The 18,008-nt window shown below is 41.0% G+C and overlaps 1 protein-coding gene across 1 annotated transcript in view; it reads left to right on the forward strand.

Moving 5' to 3' along the window:
- Positions 1 to 17,436, forward strand: part of EFCAB14 (EF-hand calcium binding domain 14) — a 22,289-nt gene extending 4,853 nt beyond the window's left edge. The window contains exons 2-11 of the mRNA XM_035894184.1: positions 739 to 906; positions 4,007 to 4,152; positions 6,024 to 6,122; positions 8,981 to 9,091; positions 9,968 to 10,048; positions 10,904 to 11,095; positions 11,753 to 11,833; positions 13,023 to 13,134; positions 14,010 to 14,141; positions 15,011 to 17,436. Of these exons, the coding sequence (XP_035750077.1) occupies positions 739 to 906; positions 4,007 to 4,152; positions 6,024 to 6,122; positions 8,981 to 9,091; positions 9,968 to 10,048; positions 10,904 to 11,095; positions 11,753 to 11,833; positions 13,023 to 13,134; positions 14,010 to 14,141; positions 15,011 to 15,186 (1,298 nt within the window). The 3' untranslated portion in view covers positions 15,187 to 17,436. The remainder of the gene's footprint in view (positions 1 to 738; positions 907 to 4,006; positions 4,153 to 6,023; positions 6,123 to 8,980; positions 9,092 to 9,967; positions 10,049 to 10,903; positions 11,096 to 11,752; positions 11,834 to 13,022; positions 13,135 to 14,009; positions 14,142 to 15,010) is intronic.
- The last annotated feature ends 572 nt before the right edge of the window (positions 17,437 to 18,008 follow it).

Consider the following 18,008-nt stretch of genomic DNA (forward strand, 5'->3'; position numbering starts at 1 on the left):
GGCTTGTGGGGCGCTGGGCACTGCCGGGAATGGCCTGGAGCCGCACCGAGCGTGTCCGGCCCCACAGGTCGCCTGGCTGGGCGTAGAAGCAGATCCGAACCCCCCTCAGGCTTTTTTCTTCTTGGTTTAGATGTTTTGTGCTCACTGCAGCTGAAGCCCCTGGCGCAGCTCGGGGTCGGTTCATCGACGTGTTGAGCACGGTTGTCCCCGCGCGTTCGGCAAGGCACGGTCCTGTGTCTGCCAGCTGACGCGGTGCTGGTTTTGTCATAGAGATGACGTGCTTTTGCCAATAGATAAACTTTTAAGTTAAGTAACAGCTTTATTAATGGGTCTCTAAGAATAACTAAAAGTAGGCACGCTGCAGAGAAACTTAGGATTTCGCAGTTTAGGATAACCTAGAAGCACTTGCCCTAATGTTCTGGCAGTACCGTTTCTTGAAGCCTGCTTTCCAAGCTATCAAGCAGATGTTCCTAACATAAGTTTATGTGAGCAAAGCAGGAAATTTCAGTAAGGGAAGCCTGACAGCTGCTCTTAAATATGCTAGATGTGCCTACTGAGGATAAACTGAACAGAAAGTAACAGCCCTGATCTCACTGTGTAGCCTTATTTATTGTTGGAGAAGCTCTTCGTTAGCTGTTGTCAGCCAAAACATGTGTGCTGTTCCAGCATTGTCCCTTACTTTGGTAGATCAGCATTTAAAATGAAATTTTTCTAGGTACTGTTAATATTCACAATCTGTTATTTTTGCTTTACCCAGGGGAGACTATCTACGATGCTGCAGATTCTGTTACCCATTATGTGCATTTGTCATTCTTGCTGCTTGTGTGGTGGCGTGCGTTGGCTTAGTCTGGATGCAGGTGGCTCTCAAGGAGGATCTGGATGCAATAAAGGAGAAGTTTCGAACTAGTAAGTATAAACATAACTACACTATTTCACATTTGCTTTGGGCAGTATGAAGAGCTTTAGGTGCCTACCTGCTTATTCAAAGTTTGAAAGTACTGAGTAGACAAACTGCCCCTGAACTGGAGTCTTCGGAGCCAAAACCACTCGGAGGCTGGGTGAATCCAAGGCAAATGTTACATCTCCTTGCCCAATGGAAAACAATGCTCTTGTCTTGAGCTCTTTTAAAAACCTCTAATACTTGCTATGGGGTTACTGCAATTTGTATGTTGCTTTGGTGTTATTTTTTTTTGTATCCTCTGAGTGTTTATCTTGCTTGTATTGACATGTTCTTGTTCAACTTCTATGCTATGTTGCATATGGTGCAAAGTTACATCATGTTTAATATTTCCAAGTATGGAGTTAAGGTGAAGCATTTTGCTTGTAGGTCTCAGGTTTTCCTGTCCATATAAGACTTCAATATTATAACTTCTGTAGTGCTGAGGTTTAACAAATGGTGAGATTTGCATGTAAAGTGTGCTCTGGGTTCTCTATACCTTATCTCTGCACACAAGATATGTTTTGGTGCTTTATTTTAGTAGTACTTAAAATCCTACCTATTGAAAAAGGCAAGGATAAGCTGTGTGAATGAAGCAGAAGACGGTGAAGCTTAAGCATTCAGGTAGTCTCTAGCTGCTTCAGGAAAGCTAGGTAGTTACGCTTTGCCTGAAATTGCCAGGAGTGTTTGTGCCCAGGACATGAAGGTGACCTTAAAAGTAAGGCTGGTGAAATCAATTCAAAAATTAGGAGGCTGCTAGGGCTGGAGGTAAGCAGAGTGCTTGATTTGGTTGTGGTAAAAGAGGTATTGAGGAAATGGATGTAGAAATTCTTTGCTGTTGGTGTTTAGGGCTTCCCGTTGGGGTGTGTAACGCTGCTGTGAGGTGGGGAGTTGTCTGCCAAGGTGGAACCTGCTGGCTGGGAGTGAGAGAAAGCGTTGCTGATAGATGTGCTTTTATATATTAACTGATACTGAACTCTGAAAGTTAGCCGTAACTGGTCTCCGCCGGCTATGGAGGATACCTTCAGTTACAGGCGCTGTGAGCGTACCGAACAGCTCTGCAGTAGCTGTTTCTGTGTTCTGGGTAAGCTGACTGCTGCTCGCCATGGACTGCTCTGCTTTAAGTATGTACTGGCAGTAAAAGTTTTGCACAATGACAACATTTGTTGGCTTTGGTGTGGCTAAGTTTCATCATTCCTGTTCTGCATAGACCTTTTTTGTTAAAGCAGTTGTTCTCTCTGAGCTTACTGTCTGGCAGCTACAGATGTTTTGGTTGTTTCCTTAATAGCTCTGATAGAAAAGCCGTGCTTTTAATAGGTGGTCTAGTAATGAAATCGTCTTGGATTTCCTTGCCACTGTAATAGCATGCCTCAAAGCTGGACAGGAGTCTGATAATGAGGTGCAGCATTAAAAACGACAACAAAAAGCCAATAGTAACCTGGTTCCAGAAAGGAACATTGTGCTCTGGCAAGATGGGTGGGTGGATGGAGAAACAAAGGTGTGGGATCCGTCTGTCCTACAGCAGGTTTTGAAAGAGAATCTTCCTCCTCTGAATCTTCATCCAGTTTTTTCCCCCCATAAGAGCAGATTCCCATGGCAGTATTGGTTAATGTTCTGTCATCCTTTGAACAAACAGAGTGTGGTATGAACACTTTTTAAAAATAAGACGTCTTTGCATCTAGTACGTTTGGGTTAGGGGAAAGTTATTGTAGTGTTTCCCTTTGGTTGTTAGTAATGATACTAAGAATGCATATAGTACTTCAGAGTTTTTTGCAGCGCTAAGGAAGTTAAGTGAGTCTCACTGTATGCAGTGAGAGTGGCAAAATAGAGAATAATCTGTCTGCAAGAGCCTCTGAAACATCAGATTCAGCGTGAACTGCTTGTGCCAAATGCACAATTAGCACTCAGTCTGTTTTGGCTAAAATACACCTTTCAAGGCCTTGCTTAACTGAAAGCATTATTTGATTCTTGAGTGGTCAACGCAGATTACTCCGAATTTAGAAATTACTTTTAGGACTTGCTTCAAGAAAAGCGAAGTGGGTTTTTGAAGATGCAGGGCTTTCCAGTTGTGTGTATTTGGGCATCCGCTCCATGGGCCTGAAGCACTCCTGAAGGCTTCCTCTTTGACTGGATGTCAAAGGAAAATTTGGATGCACAAGGAAATTTGTTCTAGGAGCTGCCAGCTACATACCACGTAGGTCCCACTGCTCTTGGCGGTCTGTGGTCTGAACGATTGGTGGTTTGTTGTGGAGCGTTCCTGTGCTGCTTTACAGGGTGGAGGTGCAGGTTTTGGAGAACTCACTCATGTCCATCTCAAAGCCTTTGCTTATTTGTTTCCCAGACCTAGGGTTTTAGGATTGCCTAATAGCGCTTGCAGCTAACAGCTTAGTCACTGCAGACCTGGAAGACCTGCATTTCTGAGACTCACTTGAATTAGTTTGAGCTGTATGTTTCCCTCTTCTTGTAGTATGAATTGCAGTAGTAGATGACTTTATTTCCAAGGACCTTGTTTACTGATTTGTGTACCAACAGACGCTAGTGTGTAAGCTTATAAATTATTTTTTTTCAGTAGTCTTTCTGCTACGTGGAATACCTGTAATCATGTTAATCTCTTTGGAATTCGCTTCATGGTCAGCAGCCCCTTTGCAAGCTTGAAAAGGGCACTGAGGTTCATCTCGCGTGCCTCTTTTGCCCTGGTTCTGTTGGCAGTTCTTATTCAAAGTCCCATTACTATTTCATGATCCTCTGTGAAAGTAATGCAAAGTAACTGCACTAAATAAAGACCTGCTGAGGGTTTGCCAGAATGACAGTACTATTGCAAAGTGTTAAATTTGGTATGGTCTCTCTGGGTTCTCTCTGCAGACATTAGTGCTCTTAGAACAAAAAAGAGCTGTCATTCTGAACAAACACTTAATTCTGAATTGGCAATAAACCCATACATAGAAACTGTTATTGCTGCCTTTCACTGCTGTAAAGGTTGCTACTTGTAATTTGTCTTTTGCCTTTCAATGTTGTTTACCTGGACTTTTGGGGTTTTTTAAATTAATTTAATTTTTTTTTTTTTTTTAGTGGAATCTAATCAAAATACATCATTCCAAGAAATTCCTAAACTGAATGAAGATTTGGTGCAGAAGCAAAAGCAACTAGAACAAATTGAGACTGGAGAACTGGGCTTAAATAAAATTTGGATAAATATCACAGAGATCAATAAACAGGTGAGGGGGATCAGTGCTTGGTTTTGAAAAAATAATAAAATATTCCATTCAGACTTATTTTTACAGAAATTAATTTCAAGTGCAGTGCTGAGCTTTTCTCTAAGGACTTCCGTGACCATATGCTTAAAGTTACAGTGGAGTATAGGCCTCATTATTAAACGAGCAAAAAAAGGATGAGCATCCAGTTGGACTGGAAACTGATTGCAAAGAGGAGAAATTATGCAACTGGTGGAAAGACTTCATGCAGAATTTATAAGAACCTGAGAACTGTACAGTTCTTAATTTTCCTGCCAAATAATTGTGATGTTTATGATGAGAGATTTGACATTTCAAATTTCTGTGAGTGTCTGCAAACACTTTGTGAGCGTGGAAAGAAGGTACCCAAATCAGTACAAGTTTATGTTGCTACAAATAAAGGACTGGTGTCCTGTGAACATAAAATCTGCTGATACGCACTCGGAATCTGAGCTGGTGTGAGTCTTAGCTCTGTTTATGCGGCTAGTACTAAGCCACTTAACAGAAAGCTGTTTTCTCAGCTGATGTATTAGCTCATGCTTCAGACAAAGCATTCAGCAAGGCTCTTACTGAATTTTTTGGTTTGGAGGGTAAAAGTTCAGAGCTGCTCACAGTTAGCAGTATCAAGAGGTGTGTGTGGGGAGCCCTCCCTGACACTGGTGCTTTGGGTTTAATTTTTAAGAGTATTGAGGTGCCTGCTCAGATTGTTTTTTCTTCAGTCCTGTGCAGTGGCTCAGTACTTAATGGGGCACATAAATATATTTGAAAATTACGGTATGTATTATCCACAGATGTATAGGTGCTTCGTTGGACTTTTCAAATGTTATCATCTGCACCTGGATGTTAAAGATACTTGCATGTCGTTCTTGCAGGCCCTCAAGTTGCTTCAGGGTCTGGTTACAGCCCGAGCCAGCTCTTCTGGGGATCAGAATTTAGTTACTGTGGGTTTTTTCCTCATAAATTGTTAGGATACACTGCTGGGAATTGTGTCAGCCAATATTCACAGCTGTGGAACCAGACACTCTGCAGGCCAGCTGATCAATGTTGGCCTAATGTAAAATTAGGATCTTGTCCATTTCCTCAGCTTGCAAAACAACTTTTTTTTTTTTTTTTTAACCAGAAGGAAGTGGGATTTATCTGCTCTACTTTTGTGTTGTCAAATGTGAGAAGAAATTATTTTTCTTCATTTTGACTCCTGATGGCTGCCAATTGATCTTAAAGTGTTAGAAATTAATGATCAGCATGTGGTTGTTTTTAATTCATTTGACAGCCTGTCATCCTGAATGAATAAATAAATAATCCTGAAGACCCGTTGAATAACTTGCCTTCTAGGTCAAACAATTGACAGAAATTGAGCTATCCCACTGTACCTGGATTGTCACTGCTCCGCTTCTGTAGCAGAAAATTTAGGTGATACATGCACTTTCTTTGCCTGTCACTGAGATAGAGAAGTTGCATGGCTTTGCTGGGTTTTGCCAGGCAGGTTTGATTGCTAAATACAGAAGTAGATAATTATTTCCTCCACGTAAAGGCTTCTTGCACAATGTGTAAAATCTTTCTTGCACAACAGCCTCTCTCTTAAGGGGATTAATGTAAAATGGGCAGAGGGTACATTACTGAAAAGAAGGGGTTTCTATGATTTTTATTCAGTTTTGGAAAAAAAAAAAAAATTGCCTCTGTTGCAGGAGGCAGAATATTTTAAATGTAGCCTAGGCAGGACTTGAGCCAGGGGTGTTTTGTGTGTGTGTGTGTATATTGGTCTTGCCTTGTTACAAATGTTACAAATTAAGTCATATTGGGGAAGGTCAGAATCAGGATTATGTTGACACATTCTAAACATTCCTCTTTGTTTTTAGTTATCACTATTGACCTCAACAGTAAATCATCTCAAAAACAACATAAAGTCTGCTTCTGATCTGATTTCTCTTCCTCTCACAGTAGAGAAACTTCAGAAGGTAAGTACAGTAGATGTGGCTATTGCTAAACATTTTCTGTGCTGCTAAGCTGCAGCTGGGGTCTTGGGGACAGCAGTGACAACAGGAATTACCTGAATTGCACGTGAGGAATATTTGCTTCTCCATCTTGTTTTTAAATTTGACTTAATGTACTTGATATGATCCTGTGATAATGTATGGCAGATAAAAAATTTTAAGGTCTTGGTTGTCCCTTTCTGGAGATGCATTTCTTTCTGATTGTATGATGTTATCACTTCTTTACCTTGGAGCTGATCTTTCTGGTTGCTTTCCTTCAGGTTGCTAATCTTCGTATCATTTAAGACACTTGCAGAAAGTCTGTCTGCAGTTTTACAACTCTGCTTGCAGTTAGGGGGTTTGTTTAGCTTTTTTTAATTGGAAAAGAAAATTGATTGCTTTCTGGAAAACTTCCTCATCTTGGGCAGTATATAGTTCTACATCTGGCTCTGCATTTACAGTCTTGAGGTGGGGGGAGAGTCTAACTTGGGAGTGGTGGGCATGGAACATCAGTGTGGGAGCTTTATTGGTGTTCAGTACACGCATAGCAAAACGTGAATTGTACTGGGATGGTTTTCTGACAATCCCTTGAAAGGTGGGCCCTTCTGGGTTACACAGGCTTACTTCTGAAGTGACTTCTGTTAATACAGTGTCTTACCACATGCCTTAGCTGAGCATTCTTTACCAAAGAACTGCCCTCCTTATTTTGGTAAAAAGGGCTTGTTGAAACTTCTGCAGCTCTTCCATGGCAGTTCTGTTTATTTAGCAATAAGCATTTGTGTTGGGCTAACACCTAATGTCAGTCCAGTTGTCTTTGTGGCTTTTATGGGTTTCCACTTCTCATTTCCTATCCCTACAAAATTAATGTATAATCAACAAGCCAGTCATATGCAAAGCAATTAGTGTGGTTTGGCTGATCATGCTGCTAGGATTTCTTTTTCTGGGAGAAAAGCAAAGCTATTTCCTAAGCTTCTAATTTGCTGTTATGAGCATGCTGGATTTCCACTGTGTCGTATCAGAAGTAAGTCTTAAGGCAGTACCTAGAGTCTGGAAACTGCACCTACTTTATTTATATAATGTAGAAAAACCTTGTCATCTTGCTGCTTCAGTACTGTCAGGACAAAGTGTTAGGGCCAACAAGTTTCAGCTTGCAGCGATCTGCTGAACAGCAAGGCTTTTTTCACGTTGAAGTAAGTCCCTCCTTGGTCGCGCTTTGTGAAAATCAAAGATCTTGAACTTTTGAATTCTTGCCAATCTCTGCTGTTGAGTCCAAGTAAGGTGTTAGAAGTAGCATCTGTTTCGCACTGTTCTCTTGATGCCATCTTGCTTACATTTACCTTTTGCAAGGTTGATATGGTAAAAACAGAGCTGAAATCCTTCTAAGAGGTATATTGTGAGGTGTTGAGTGTAGAAAAACTATTTGGAGGTTTATATACAACCTTTTTAATGGTTTGTAAGTGTTATGTTAATGAAAAGCAATAGGTTTCAAGACTTGGACTTCTTTTTGACCCCTCTGTGTGTGCTGCACTACCTCCTGTCACACAGGAGAACTTCAGTGGGTGTAGGTTGGTAGCCTGTCTTTTGGTTGCCCTGGTGAAAAATCTCCTGCTCAACTGCCCATTGCATCCAGCTGTCTTTGGAATTACCTGCCTTTCTTGGAAGAAAAGGCTGCTATTCTTAGAATAGGATTTTGATTTTCTTAAGCCTTTTTTCCCTCTAGGTACTGTTCCTGAAAACAGGGAGCTGCCTGCTGGTGGTAGAGTCCTGAAGGATTATTTGGGGAGTTCCTCGGTCAGGGGCTTTTGTTCAGACTGATGAAAGGTATTAAAGGTGTCCTGAGATCCTCCAGGGCAGAGAGATTGCTTGCTGAACCTGTGTTCAGACTTGCAAAATGAAGAGCTCAGGAAGATTTGTATGGATGTTGTTTGAATATAGTCTGGGTAGCTAGAGGGTCACTTTAGTGCCTTAAGAGCTTATGAACATAACAGGTTCATAGGAAAAGGGGATTTTTAAATGAGTTCCGTTTGTTTTATTGATTGAAGGAAGTATTAAAAATTGAATGAGAAGCATAGGGGCATGCTCTGTCCAATTACTGTAACTTCCATTAGTGTCTGTGGATGTCCTAGCTGATGGTCTGACTTGGATAGGTGCAATCCTGTCAGCTGCTGAAACACCAGTGCAGCTTTACAGAATAGTTACTTTCAAAGGTTAGAGCTGGGGGTAGGGGGAGTTCACGTAGGTGAAGGCAGGGGAACGATGGGACGGGAGCAAAGGTAGCTGTCGCAGCACACTGACTCTATCTGCAGAATTCATGGGGGCTATCCTGATGCTTCAGAGCTATTCTTTCATTTTAAGAAAGGTAATGCTTGCTTGAAAATCTAATCTGTGACCTTTGGCAGACTAGTTTTGCAGTGTATGACGTGTCTGATGGATAGCCATTAAAGACCAGTAAGGCAGGGTCAGTGGGTGATGTCCACATCCTTGTAGTCAATACAAGTACTCCATGTAGAGTGGAGATAAGATGCCTTCATCTCAGGTTTATTTTTTTGTAAATTAATGCCAGACCATCTGTGGGTGTGAGAGTAGCAAACCCGTAGTTTTGGTTATCTAGCTTAGGCTCTCGTGGTGTAGAGTGTGTGTTCATCTATTGGCCTGGAGATGCCTTGGGTATAATTTACAGTTTTTTCTCCAAAGGAAGTTCCAAATACTCCAAGCTCATGTGCACCTTTTTGTGGCGGTCTGCCTGTGGTTTCACTAGCAAAACATTGTGTTTAGCAGATTGAAGCTTTGGAACAGTACAGCTGAGGAAGACTGAGACTTTTTTTCTACTTTTTTTCTTCCAGACTGTAGCGAACATAGGTAGCACTCTTACCAGTGTTTCTCATGATGTTGAAAATATACAGACAGCTATTGAAGAGTACAAGAAATCCATAGAAATACTCCAGAATGATGTGGTAAGAAAACATGCCAATTTAACACTGTGCTTTAACTGTTACCTGCCTAATATGAAGCACGTTTAAGAACTGTGTGGAGTTTTGCATTATGCCTTCAAAATACTTTTGAAGTTTTAGTAGATGCTGGCTGGTACCTTAATACGCTGCTAATTTCATGATCCCTGTGTGGCATCTCCTCTGTGGCATCAAGTATGTAACTTCCTGTAGCCAAAATTGTTGGTTGTTTCTGTACTTCCTATCCTGCAGATTTTTGCTTCCTACTACACAGATGTGGAGCCTTGGGAATCTCTGCTCTTGTGTGATGCAGGGTACTGCTTATGTTAACTGCACTGTCTTAGGAACTGGGGATGGTGGAAGCATTGAGATGCAGTTTGCTGGTTGAATTAAGGACGCATGTAAGGGTGAAATGACTGACCATCTTTACCACAAATTACTCACTCTGTACCGACCCCTGCCTTGGGGTTAACAAACTGAGCCAATAATTAAAGGTTTTCAGCTAAACCGCAATATAGCATTACTTTAATAAGAGTCCTTGCAGAAAAAATATAAATTGAACACATTATAAAACTTGATCTGGTCAGTGGGTGCTGTGAAAGCATTGCAGGTATGGCAGTGTGTATGTAGCAGTGAAATGTGTGTTGTAATACTTCATTAAAGGGAGAAGAGCTAATTAGGAGGGTTTAATTAAAATAAATTTGGACCTTATGTGTCTGAAACAGAAAACTGTGTATTAGCCTAGTTAAAATACTGCATGGACAACAGACATGAGTGACTGTAATTTTAGCAAAACATCCTTAGCTACAGCCTGCCAGTTATTAAAAGCTTAGTATTTTTTTACAGGCATTTGGTAACATAATTTTCTGTTTCTTTCCTTAGAAGGAATTAAAACAGATACCTTCACTTCCCTCCACTGTTGCACCAAGGACTGAGAGAAATCAGACAGAAAATTGCAAACAGGTATTTTTCTCCCTTGCATAAGGAATATTGATACAAGTATCACTGATACTTAACTTTTTTGAGTGTTTTGCAGTATTGTAGTGTACAAAAAAGAATGTTTTTTTATTAAGACAATACAGATCTCCTTCAAAAGGAAACATGATCATTTTGCTGTAGTTTGTTCCTCTCTATGTGCAAACAGGAAAGTATCCTAGTCTGAGAGTACTTTTTTGTGTTCTAACTGGGCGAGGAGTAAAAAGACCTATCAAACAAATTATAGGTGTACTTTACTCATGTAAATGGCAATGAGTTAAAGGCCTTTTATCAAATGGATTTTATGGCAGGTAGTTGCCAATCTAAGCCAATTTGGGAGTGGGATGTATTGAGTCACCCTCAATGTAATAAGGCGCAGAAAGCGGGGATTCAGCAACAACAAAAAAAAGGGATAATGTGTGGGTGTTTAGCTGAATGGCTTGGAATAAAATGACTGCATTTATTTACCTTTAATACAATCGATATTTACACACAAGATTCAGTTTTGAGGAAGATAGGCCTAGTACAGGCTTTCTTGGGAAAAATCGTTGGTGTGGTTGCTAAGCTTGCCCTGAAAAATTATATGAATAGGCTTTGTGTGTTTGCTGGCACGGTTGAAGCAGTTACATTAGCAACAAAGAGGTTAGCCCTGAGGAAAATGTCTATTTCAAACTTTGAAAGCTGGGTTAACTTTCTGGAAGCTTCTGCTCAGATGTTTTCAGCAGTGTCAGTGGAGAGCCAGTCTGAAGTCTGCCCAGTTAAACTGGGTCAGTCACCATGTTGTTAATAGCAAGAGTGCTGCAGAGGTTGAGTAAACTGATATGTGCTGGTTTTATGTTTCAGGAAAGCCAGTTGCTGCATGCAGCTTTGGAGGAGCTAAATAATACTGTAGTGGCGTACCAAAAGCTGAATGACATCCAGCTTCTAAATGTGGATTCAGCCGTCACTAACCTTAGCCGGAGGGTTATGCTGTTAGAAAACTCCCCCCTTGCTGTGAATAATCTGGACAAAAGAGAGAACTTGTCTACCAATGTGGTAAGCATTTGATGACTAAGGGTGTCTACTCAGGCTGTACGCTACAGACATAGCTCTTCAAACCTAACTAAAGAAAACGTCAGAATGAAACTTGATACACTTAGGATTTCATTTGAGAAGACTGGAAATTGTTCCATATTTCTGGACAGATAAACAACATTAAGAGTATCTCTGAAGTAGTCATTTCTTCCCTGCAGAATCTACAGAAAAATGTTCAAAACACTGTGGCATTTAAGACTGCTTAATGGGACGGGATTCACAAACCTCTTTAACTATGTTTTAGGAAGGCACACTGGCATGTAAGGGGTGTGTTAAGACCACTAAGGAGCTAAGTGGGCATCTGGATTGTACAGTGGTGCTTAAATGCTAAAAAAGAAATTAATAAATTAATACTAAATATCTTCATAAATCCTTCCAGTGCTTTCTGTATGCCATACTGGGGCCAGTCTCTGAGAACATGTTCTGTATGTTTAGCAATAAGGAACATGCTGACATTCCTGTGGTAAATTACATAACCCACTGTCTTTATGTTTATTCTAGCATGTATTTCTCCTGTTTTTTTCTTGTTTCAAGCCTGCCAAATTTGAAGGAAAGAAACTTACTGTAGAAAATAATAAGCACATGAATAAACTCTGCTCTCCTCCATTTTTCCTGCAGGGGAATGGTGCAACTACCTCTCTAAAAGTGGAAAATGAAGAACAACTAGATAATGAAACTCATTCAGATAAAGACCTGAAGGTACAGTAAGGAAACACAAATTACACTGGATTAGTAGAGCATGTTATTGTCTTAAGTCTCATTTAAAACGTGATTATAAATTGAGGAAAGCAAGCAAGCAGGCTAATCTGATCCAGTTTGTTTTAAAAGTCCAGAGCAGAAGGTCAGTTTATCCACCCCATTTTGGGGACAGGAAGTCAATTAGGATGGAAGAAAAGTTGTAATTGTTTAAAGTCTTATCATTCTGACTACATATGAGATAACATAGCAGAGCTGCTATAATATCCTTTTGTGCAGTTGAAAGAATCTTGGTAAGTTCAGACCATGGTCCAGTGGAACAGGGGACTCTGGAGGCCAGCTCATTTGAGTACCTGTTGCCATGCTCTCAGCAAAGCTAGCCCAAATGTTGTTGGTTCACACTGCAAAGGGGCTAACGGCATTTATCCAGGTTTAAAAACTTTCTCGGGTTGACATAGAGAAACTTCATGCTAGTGGAGTCTAGGAATTGATGAAAGCCACTTCTCAGTAATGATCTGATGACTGGCTGCGAGTGAGCTTAAGAGACTAACTGAATGGCCAAATTGTGGGCTGGGGATAAGAGGCAGCGCTGCTGAGGTTAGTTTCCACTTTCTGGAAAGAAGGCAGGTGAGTGAACTGGCTACTCTGTCAGTTCTAAGCTTGGATTGATGTGAACTCAACCTAACATCTGGAACCGCCTCGTAAAAAGAGCAAGGGAGCTCCATATTAAAAAATGAGGTGGTTTTATTTTGACTCCAGAACAAAGGTTCTGCAGACGAAGATTTAAAACAATTGTGCAATTCAATTAATGTATAAATGTTCGCTCTGAATATGTTAGACTGGTTTATATAGTGATTTTTTTCAGTGTCTTGCTCATTTATATAAGAAATACAGAAATTAAATGTCAGAGTATTTTGAAATCAGTGTCTGCAAAATAGTTGCCTATTTTTCAGATTGAGGTACTGATTCTATTGTTTTCTTACAGACCGTGTGAATTTATTCCTTACATCTTTCCATAGATTTTTTTTTTTTTTTTTTTTTTTAATATCTTATTTTAGAATTTTAAACTTGATCAGCCTGGAGATCTCCAAGTCACTCAAAAGTACTTGCAGATTAAAAATTACTACTTTTCCTGATCTTCTCTACCTACTGAAAAATTTTTAAGAATTTTTTTTTTTTTCTGCTTAAGCAGGAAATGGGAACTAGAGATTCTCAGGTATCAAAACTAAGAGAGAAGCTTCAGCTGATGAGTGTTCTCACAGGCAAGCCAGAAAATGACAGACCCATTGAGACATCAAAGAATGGTAAGAATGTTGTATAATAGTAACCCATAAACCTGAAGGTTTCCTGTGTAATTCAAAGAATAATTGACGAAGGTGGATAGTTAATTCAGGTGGTTCCTTAAGATTTTTGGTGAAGATTATTTCGGTTAGTGGTAGGAAACTGATAGCTCCAAATCAGAAAACTACATATGACTACAAAAGTTTGAAGGTGACTTTCCATGTGTATGGCAGTTTTCACATGCATCAGTAGCTTGTATTTGAAGGCACACAGTGATGAACTTGTAGATGTTACTGGGTATAAATTTCTATCTTTGCTTTTTCAAAATCTGAGTGTAACATAGGGGAAAGGTCTGTGTCTCTGCTGACTTGTCTCAGTTCTGCACTTTTGCTGTATATATTCAGGTAGTGCTGAAGATAGGATTTGAAATGCTTCATTACAGTAGACCTGTGCTTGTTGTTAATCTGCTAATCAGCAACTTGGAAGTTTAGACCTTGCTCTTGGGGAAGATAGATACCCGCATTGACAAGGTGAAAACAACCCAGGTGGGCAGAAGTAATTTGCTTAATAAAGCTTCTTTGGCACTTTCAGACTGGGAAATAGAAAGCACTTCTAAGTCATTCTTTGTATGAGGTTTACAAATACACATCTCCTAGTACAGCATGAAAGATTAAAGCTGTATAACTGTCCAAAAAAAGTTTCCTTCCTTCTGTTCTTCCAGTTTTTAGTAAAAGGGACAACACTGCTGTATTCTGAAATGATTTTGCAGCATTCTTATCCCATGCGGCACATGTGACACAAAAAGAAAATTAATTTATTTTATCAGCATTCTTTTTTTGTTTCTGCTAACCGTAATTCTGTGGAATAGGTAAGACTAATAGAAATTGTTTTGTAACAGTTGAAAGTAGTCTGAGTACCACAGCAAAGCCCACAGACCTTTCAAGGCTGGCTTCGAGGTCAGCTGATGACAACACAGAGGGTAACGGACAGCTGAGACATCCGTCCTTACCAGGAGTTTCCAACGTCAAAGGTATGTCCTTTCTAGGGTGACCTTTTCTTTTTCTGAATATTTCATGTAAACGTTTAAGAGACAAGGAAGTATAACTGGAACTATGATAGTGTGCCTGGGCATTCTGGGAGAAGTGAGGTCAATTTTAAAAGCTTGAGAACTACAGACTTTAAAAAAAAAAAAAAAAAAAAAAAGAAACAGTAATTAACCTCCCCCAAAAGACTTAGCCTGTAAAAGAGGAAAAAAAAAACCAAACCCTGGATTTAAACAGGAGTGTGCATTATAAATGAATTGTAATTGTTTTGAGTGCCAAAGTATTATAACCAAGTGTCCCAGAGATTGAGAGAAGTCAAGGGCAGAATTAGGGTGGAAGGAAAACGAAGTAGGTGTGAGCGTGTATGTTTTGGGGTTTCTTCTTTTCTTTATTTTAAGAGAGCACTGCCTGGTTAAATGAGTGGTTTCTGGATCTTGTTCAGTCTCTTCAGCTACTGAAAGGGCAGTGCTTTGCATCAGGAAATGAACAGACACTTTTCCCTTTTATATCGTCTGTGCTGTTGATATAGCAACAGTTGTTCAGAGCTTGCTTTTGTGGAGGATAACTTCATCTGTATGCAGTTAGTGGCTGTAGAATGGGCTATTAGTCGTGGCCAGAAATGGGGATTATTTTTTTTTTTTCAGATTTAATGTAATTTAATCCAGAAATGCTCATGCTTTTTTCCCCTAAACTGTTACTGACAGCTTGCAACAATGCAGAAGGCAAGCTACGTACTTGGGTCTGCTTTATTTAATTACCAGGTAGAAAGACATAGTGCAGTAGAACTGGAAGAGCAGCTTATAGGATGTTCCTGTGTACTTAAAGGAGCTACTTTTAAATCATTTTCTCTTTGCAGATCTTCAGAATTTGTTTGAAAAAGCAACTGAAGGTTCCGATGGAAAACTATCATATGAAGATCTTCAAAAACTGCTTGGCTCTGCATCCCAAGAGTCACAGAGCTTTAGGAAATTTGACACAGATGGAGATGAGAAATACTCTTTACAAGAACTGAGATTAGCTTTAGGTGTATAGGATATATACTTAGAAATGTGGTATTGATGGATGCTACTGTAGCTAAAGGAAACTACGGGACATGAAAAACTACGTCTGCACTTTCCCAGTGTTTTACTGATCTTTGAAGCTAAATTACTGTACACATTGCCACCTTTTTTTTTTGCATTTATTGAAAAGAAATTTACAAATTTATATGTCTATAGGACATAATATTGGGACTGTGTTTAAAATCCAGAAAAATCCCAAACTGGGAAACACTTTCCTCTCACTAAAAGGGAGTTCTTGGTTTTAATTTAAAATGTGTACATACTAAAATAAAACTTTGGTTTTATATTTCACTGAAATTTGCCTTAAATTAGAGAGCTGCACTTTATGTAGAGCAGAAAGAAACCTGTCTTGTAAAGATGGGATGCTTCTGCTTGTAAATATTTGAGATAGAGTAAATTATGCATATTTAAGGGGAAGCTTGTGTCAGGGGCTGTGTTGGTAGTAAGCTGATTATGATGAGAGACTGAGCCTAAAAGGGGTGGTTAAGAGCTTCAGCTAAACTTCTGATTTTGGCCAAGTATATCCACGAATGAGTTTGGACTCAGTCAGAGGAAAGCAGGAGTGGTAAATCATGCCCATCTATAGCAGGATTTATTTTTAGAGGGAAGAGTCGAAAATGTTTTCATATCATGAGCCTACAGGAGCAATTACCTCCCGAGTGGTTGGGTTTTCACTTCAGCATTCTTTTAGCTTTGCTGTATTGTGTCCAGATTATTTTGCGAGATGACCCTATCTATTAAAAAAACCAAAACAGTAAAGCTATTGAAGAACTTTAACAGATGCTTTAGGAGGTAAAAGCCTACAATGCAGCCTGCTGAGTAGCACCTGAATAGTTTGTACCTCTGGTATGATCAGCGGTGTGCTGACAGTCTCGCTGACTGGTCGCTGGAGATCTTCTGACAGGGTTGCTGGTGCTGTTGGTTTCTTCCATCCACTGTTGCTGGGATCACTGATGAAGTGCCCTGAGTAAAGCTCCTGTCTCTAGAAGCGTGAGCAGGTGGGGAAGGCCCAGAGTAGACTTCTGGGCTGTTTCCTGACTAATGTGAATGTGATTGCTTCTTGGTACCTTTACCTTCTGTGTTCTCACCCGTGGAAGGATGTAAGAAGCAGGATAGGAGCATGCAGTCGCGTTGGAGTTCTCTACTGATGCATGCTTTTAAGTGAGGTTTCCTTGCTATAAAGGAGCTTAAAGGTTTGTTTATACCAGTGGATCTAAACACGGAATGTTTCTGGAACATAGAAAATGGCTTTTGCGGAAGGGATTCTTTTGCAGGCTAGACCAGGGCCAAGTCGGGTGATTTTGCTCACGAATACCGCTGATCTTGTTGGGAGTTTGCATGATTAGTGGATTGAAGTTGCCTGCCTCGCTGAAGCATCAGTTTATGTGGAAGTCAGTTCATAGTTGTTGACTTACGTATAACTTTAGACTGGATGTTTTATGAATAATTGTATCCTGGAGTATGAGTCAGTGAAGGAATGTAGAAAATGGAGCCCTGTTACCCATTGCCTAGGCATCTTTCACTGTTGCTCTTCTGTCCTGTTTGGGTAATGCAGACGTGACCCAGTATGACGATGCTTTTAATCTGACATTGGAAAATGGGAGTATTTAAAAACAAAACAAAACCAACCAACCTTGGCTTTTGAGAGGACAAGAAGCCAACACTTGCTTCTTGCTACTTCCCACACCCTTTTATACGCTACCGTATAATTCCTTAACCAAATAAAAAAAAAAAAATTAGCAATAAAACGTAACCATTCTGGTATTTTATTTGTACATAGTGTATCATAGCCATATGCCAGAGTTTGCAAAATATTTTTGGAAGTTTGATTTGTACGAAATTTAACTTACCTTAAAATTTAAGGGGTTATTGTATTGCCATGTGAATCTATTAGTGTTTTGTTTTGTTTTGTTGCAGTCTGCTTCACTTTTAGAAGGCTTTTCAACAGCAATAGTGAAACTGTCAGCTGGAGATGGTGTGGGCTGCTCCAGCTGCCTGTGTCCGCTGCCTGTGGCCAAGGAGCCGAGCTGGTCAGTATTTGGCGCTAGGGCACAGCTGTCCAGCGGTGCTGCTTCATTTGCATGTCAAGAGCATAGCGCATCGCTAATTGCTGTCCTCACTGCTGTGGTAGGGTGGATTTGTGCTATCAATTTCACAAAAAGCCGATCATCCCCGAGTACGGCAGGTTGCTCTTTGGCCCGGGGTGGCCGGTAGCGGTGTGCTGCGGGCTGGGATCCCAGCCAGCCGCTCCCATCCCTGCCGCTTTCCCGCTGCCCTGCTGGTCTCCGTCTTGCACGCTTTCCAAAGCCCCGGTGCGGGGGGTCGGCAGGCTCCCTCCCTGATGTTTTATTCACGCTGTAGAGGGTATAAAAGCGCTGGCGTGGTACGGACGCGTGTCCGGATCTGCTCTCCACCCAGCCGGCGGGCTCCCCGAGGGGCAGCCAGCCCCGGGGGGCCACTCGCCTTGCGGGGGGCGAGGCCCAGAGAAGAAAAGCCATGTCTGAAATCAAATTAAGCAGCGCTGCTGGGTCCGCAGGTGGCAGCCGGGGCTGAGGCGCGCTGTTAGGCCGTGCTTCTTGGGTTCGCTTTCAGGCTGTACCTGTGCGGGGTTTTTGGGGGGTGACTCCTGCGTAGGGACCACTGTGTACACCTCTCGGTTGGGTTGCTGGCCTGTGCGAGCGGCGGAGCCCCTGCCTGCTCCGCTCCTCCGGCTGTGAGCCGCGGCACCCCGCGCCTCTTACCGTGTGACGCGACTTTTAATTTATCTGAATAAAAATTCCTTTCCAGCCTGCG

The sequence above is a fragment of the Egretta garzetta genome, unplaced genomic scaffold (genome assembly GCF_000687185.1).
Source record: "Egretta garzetta isolate BGI_Z169 unplaced genomic scaffold, ASM68718v1 scaffold145, whole genome shotgun sequence".
Classification (NCBI taxonomy): domain Eukaryota; kingdom Metazoa; phylum Chordata; class Aves; order Pelecaniformes; family Ardeidae; genus Egretta; species Egretta garzetta.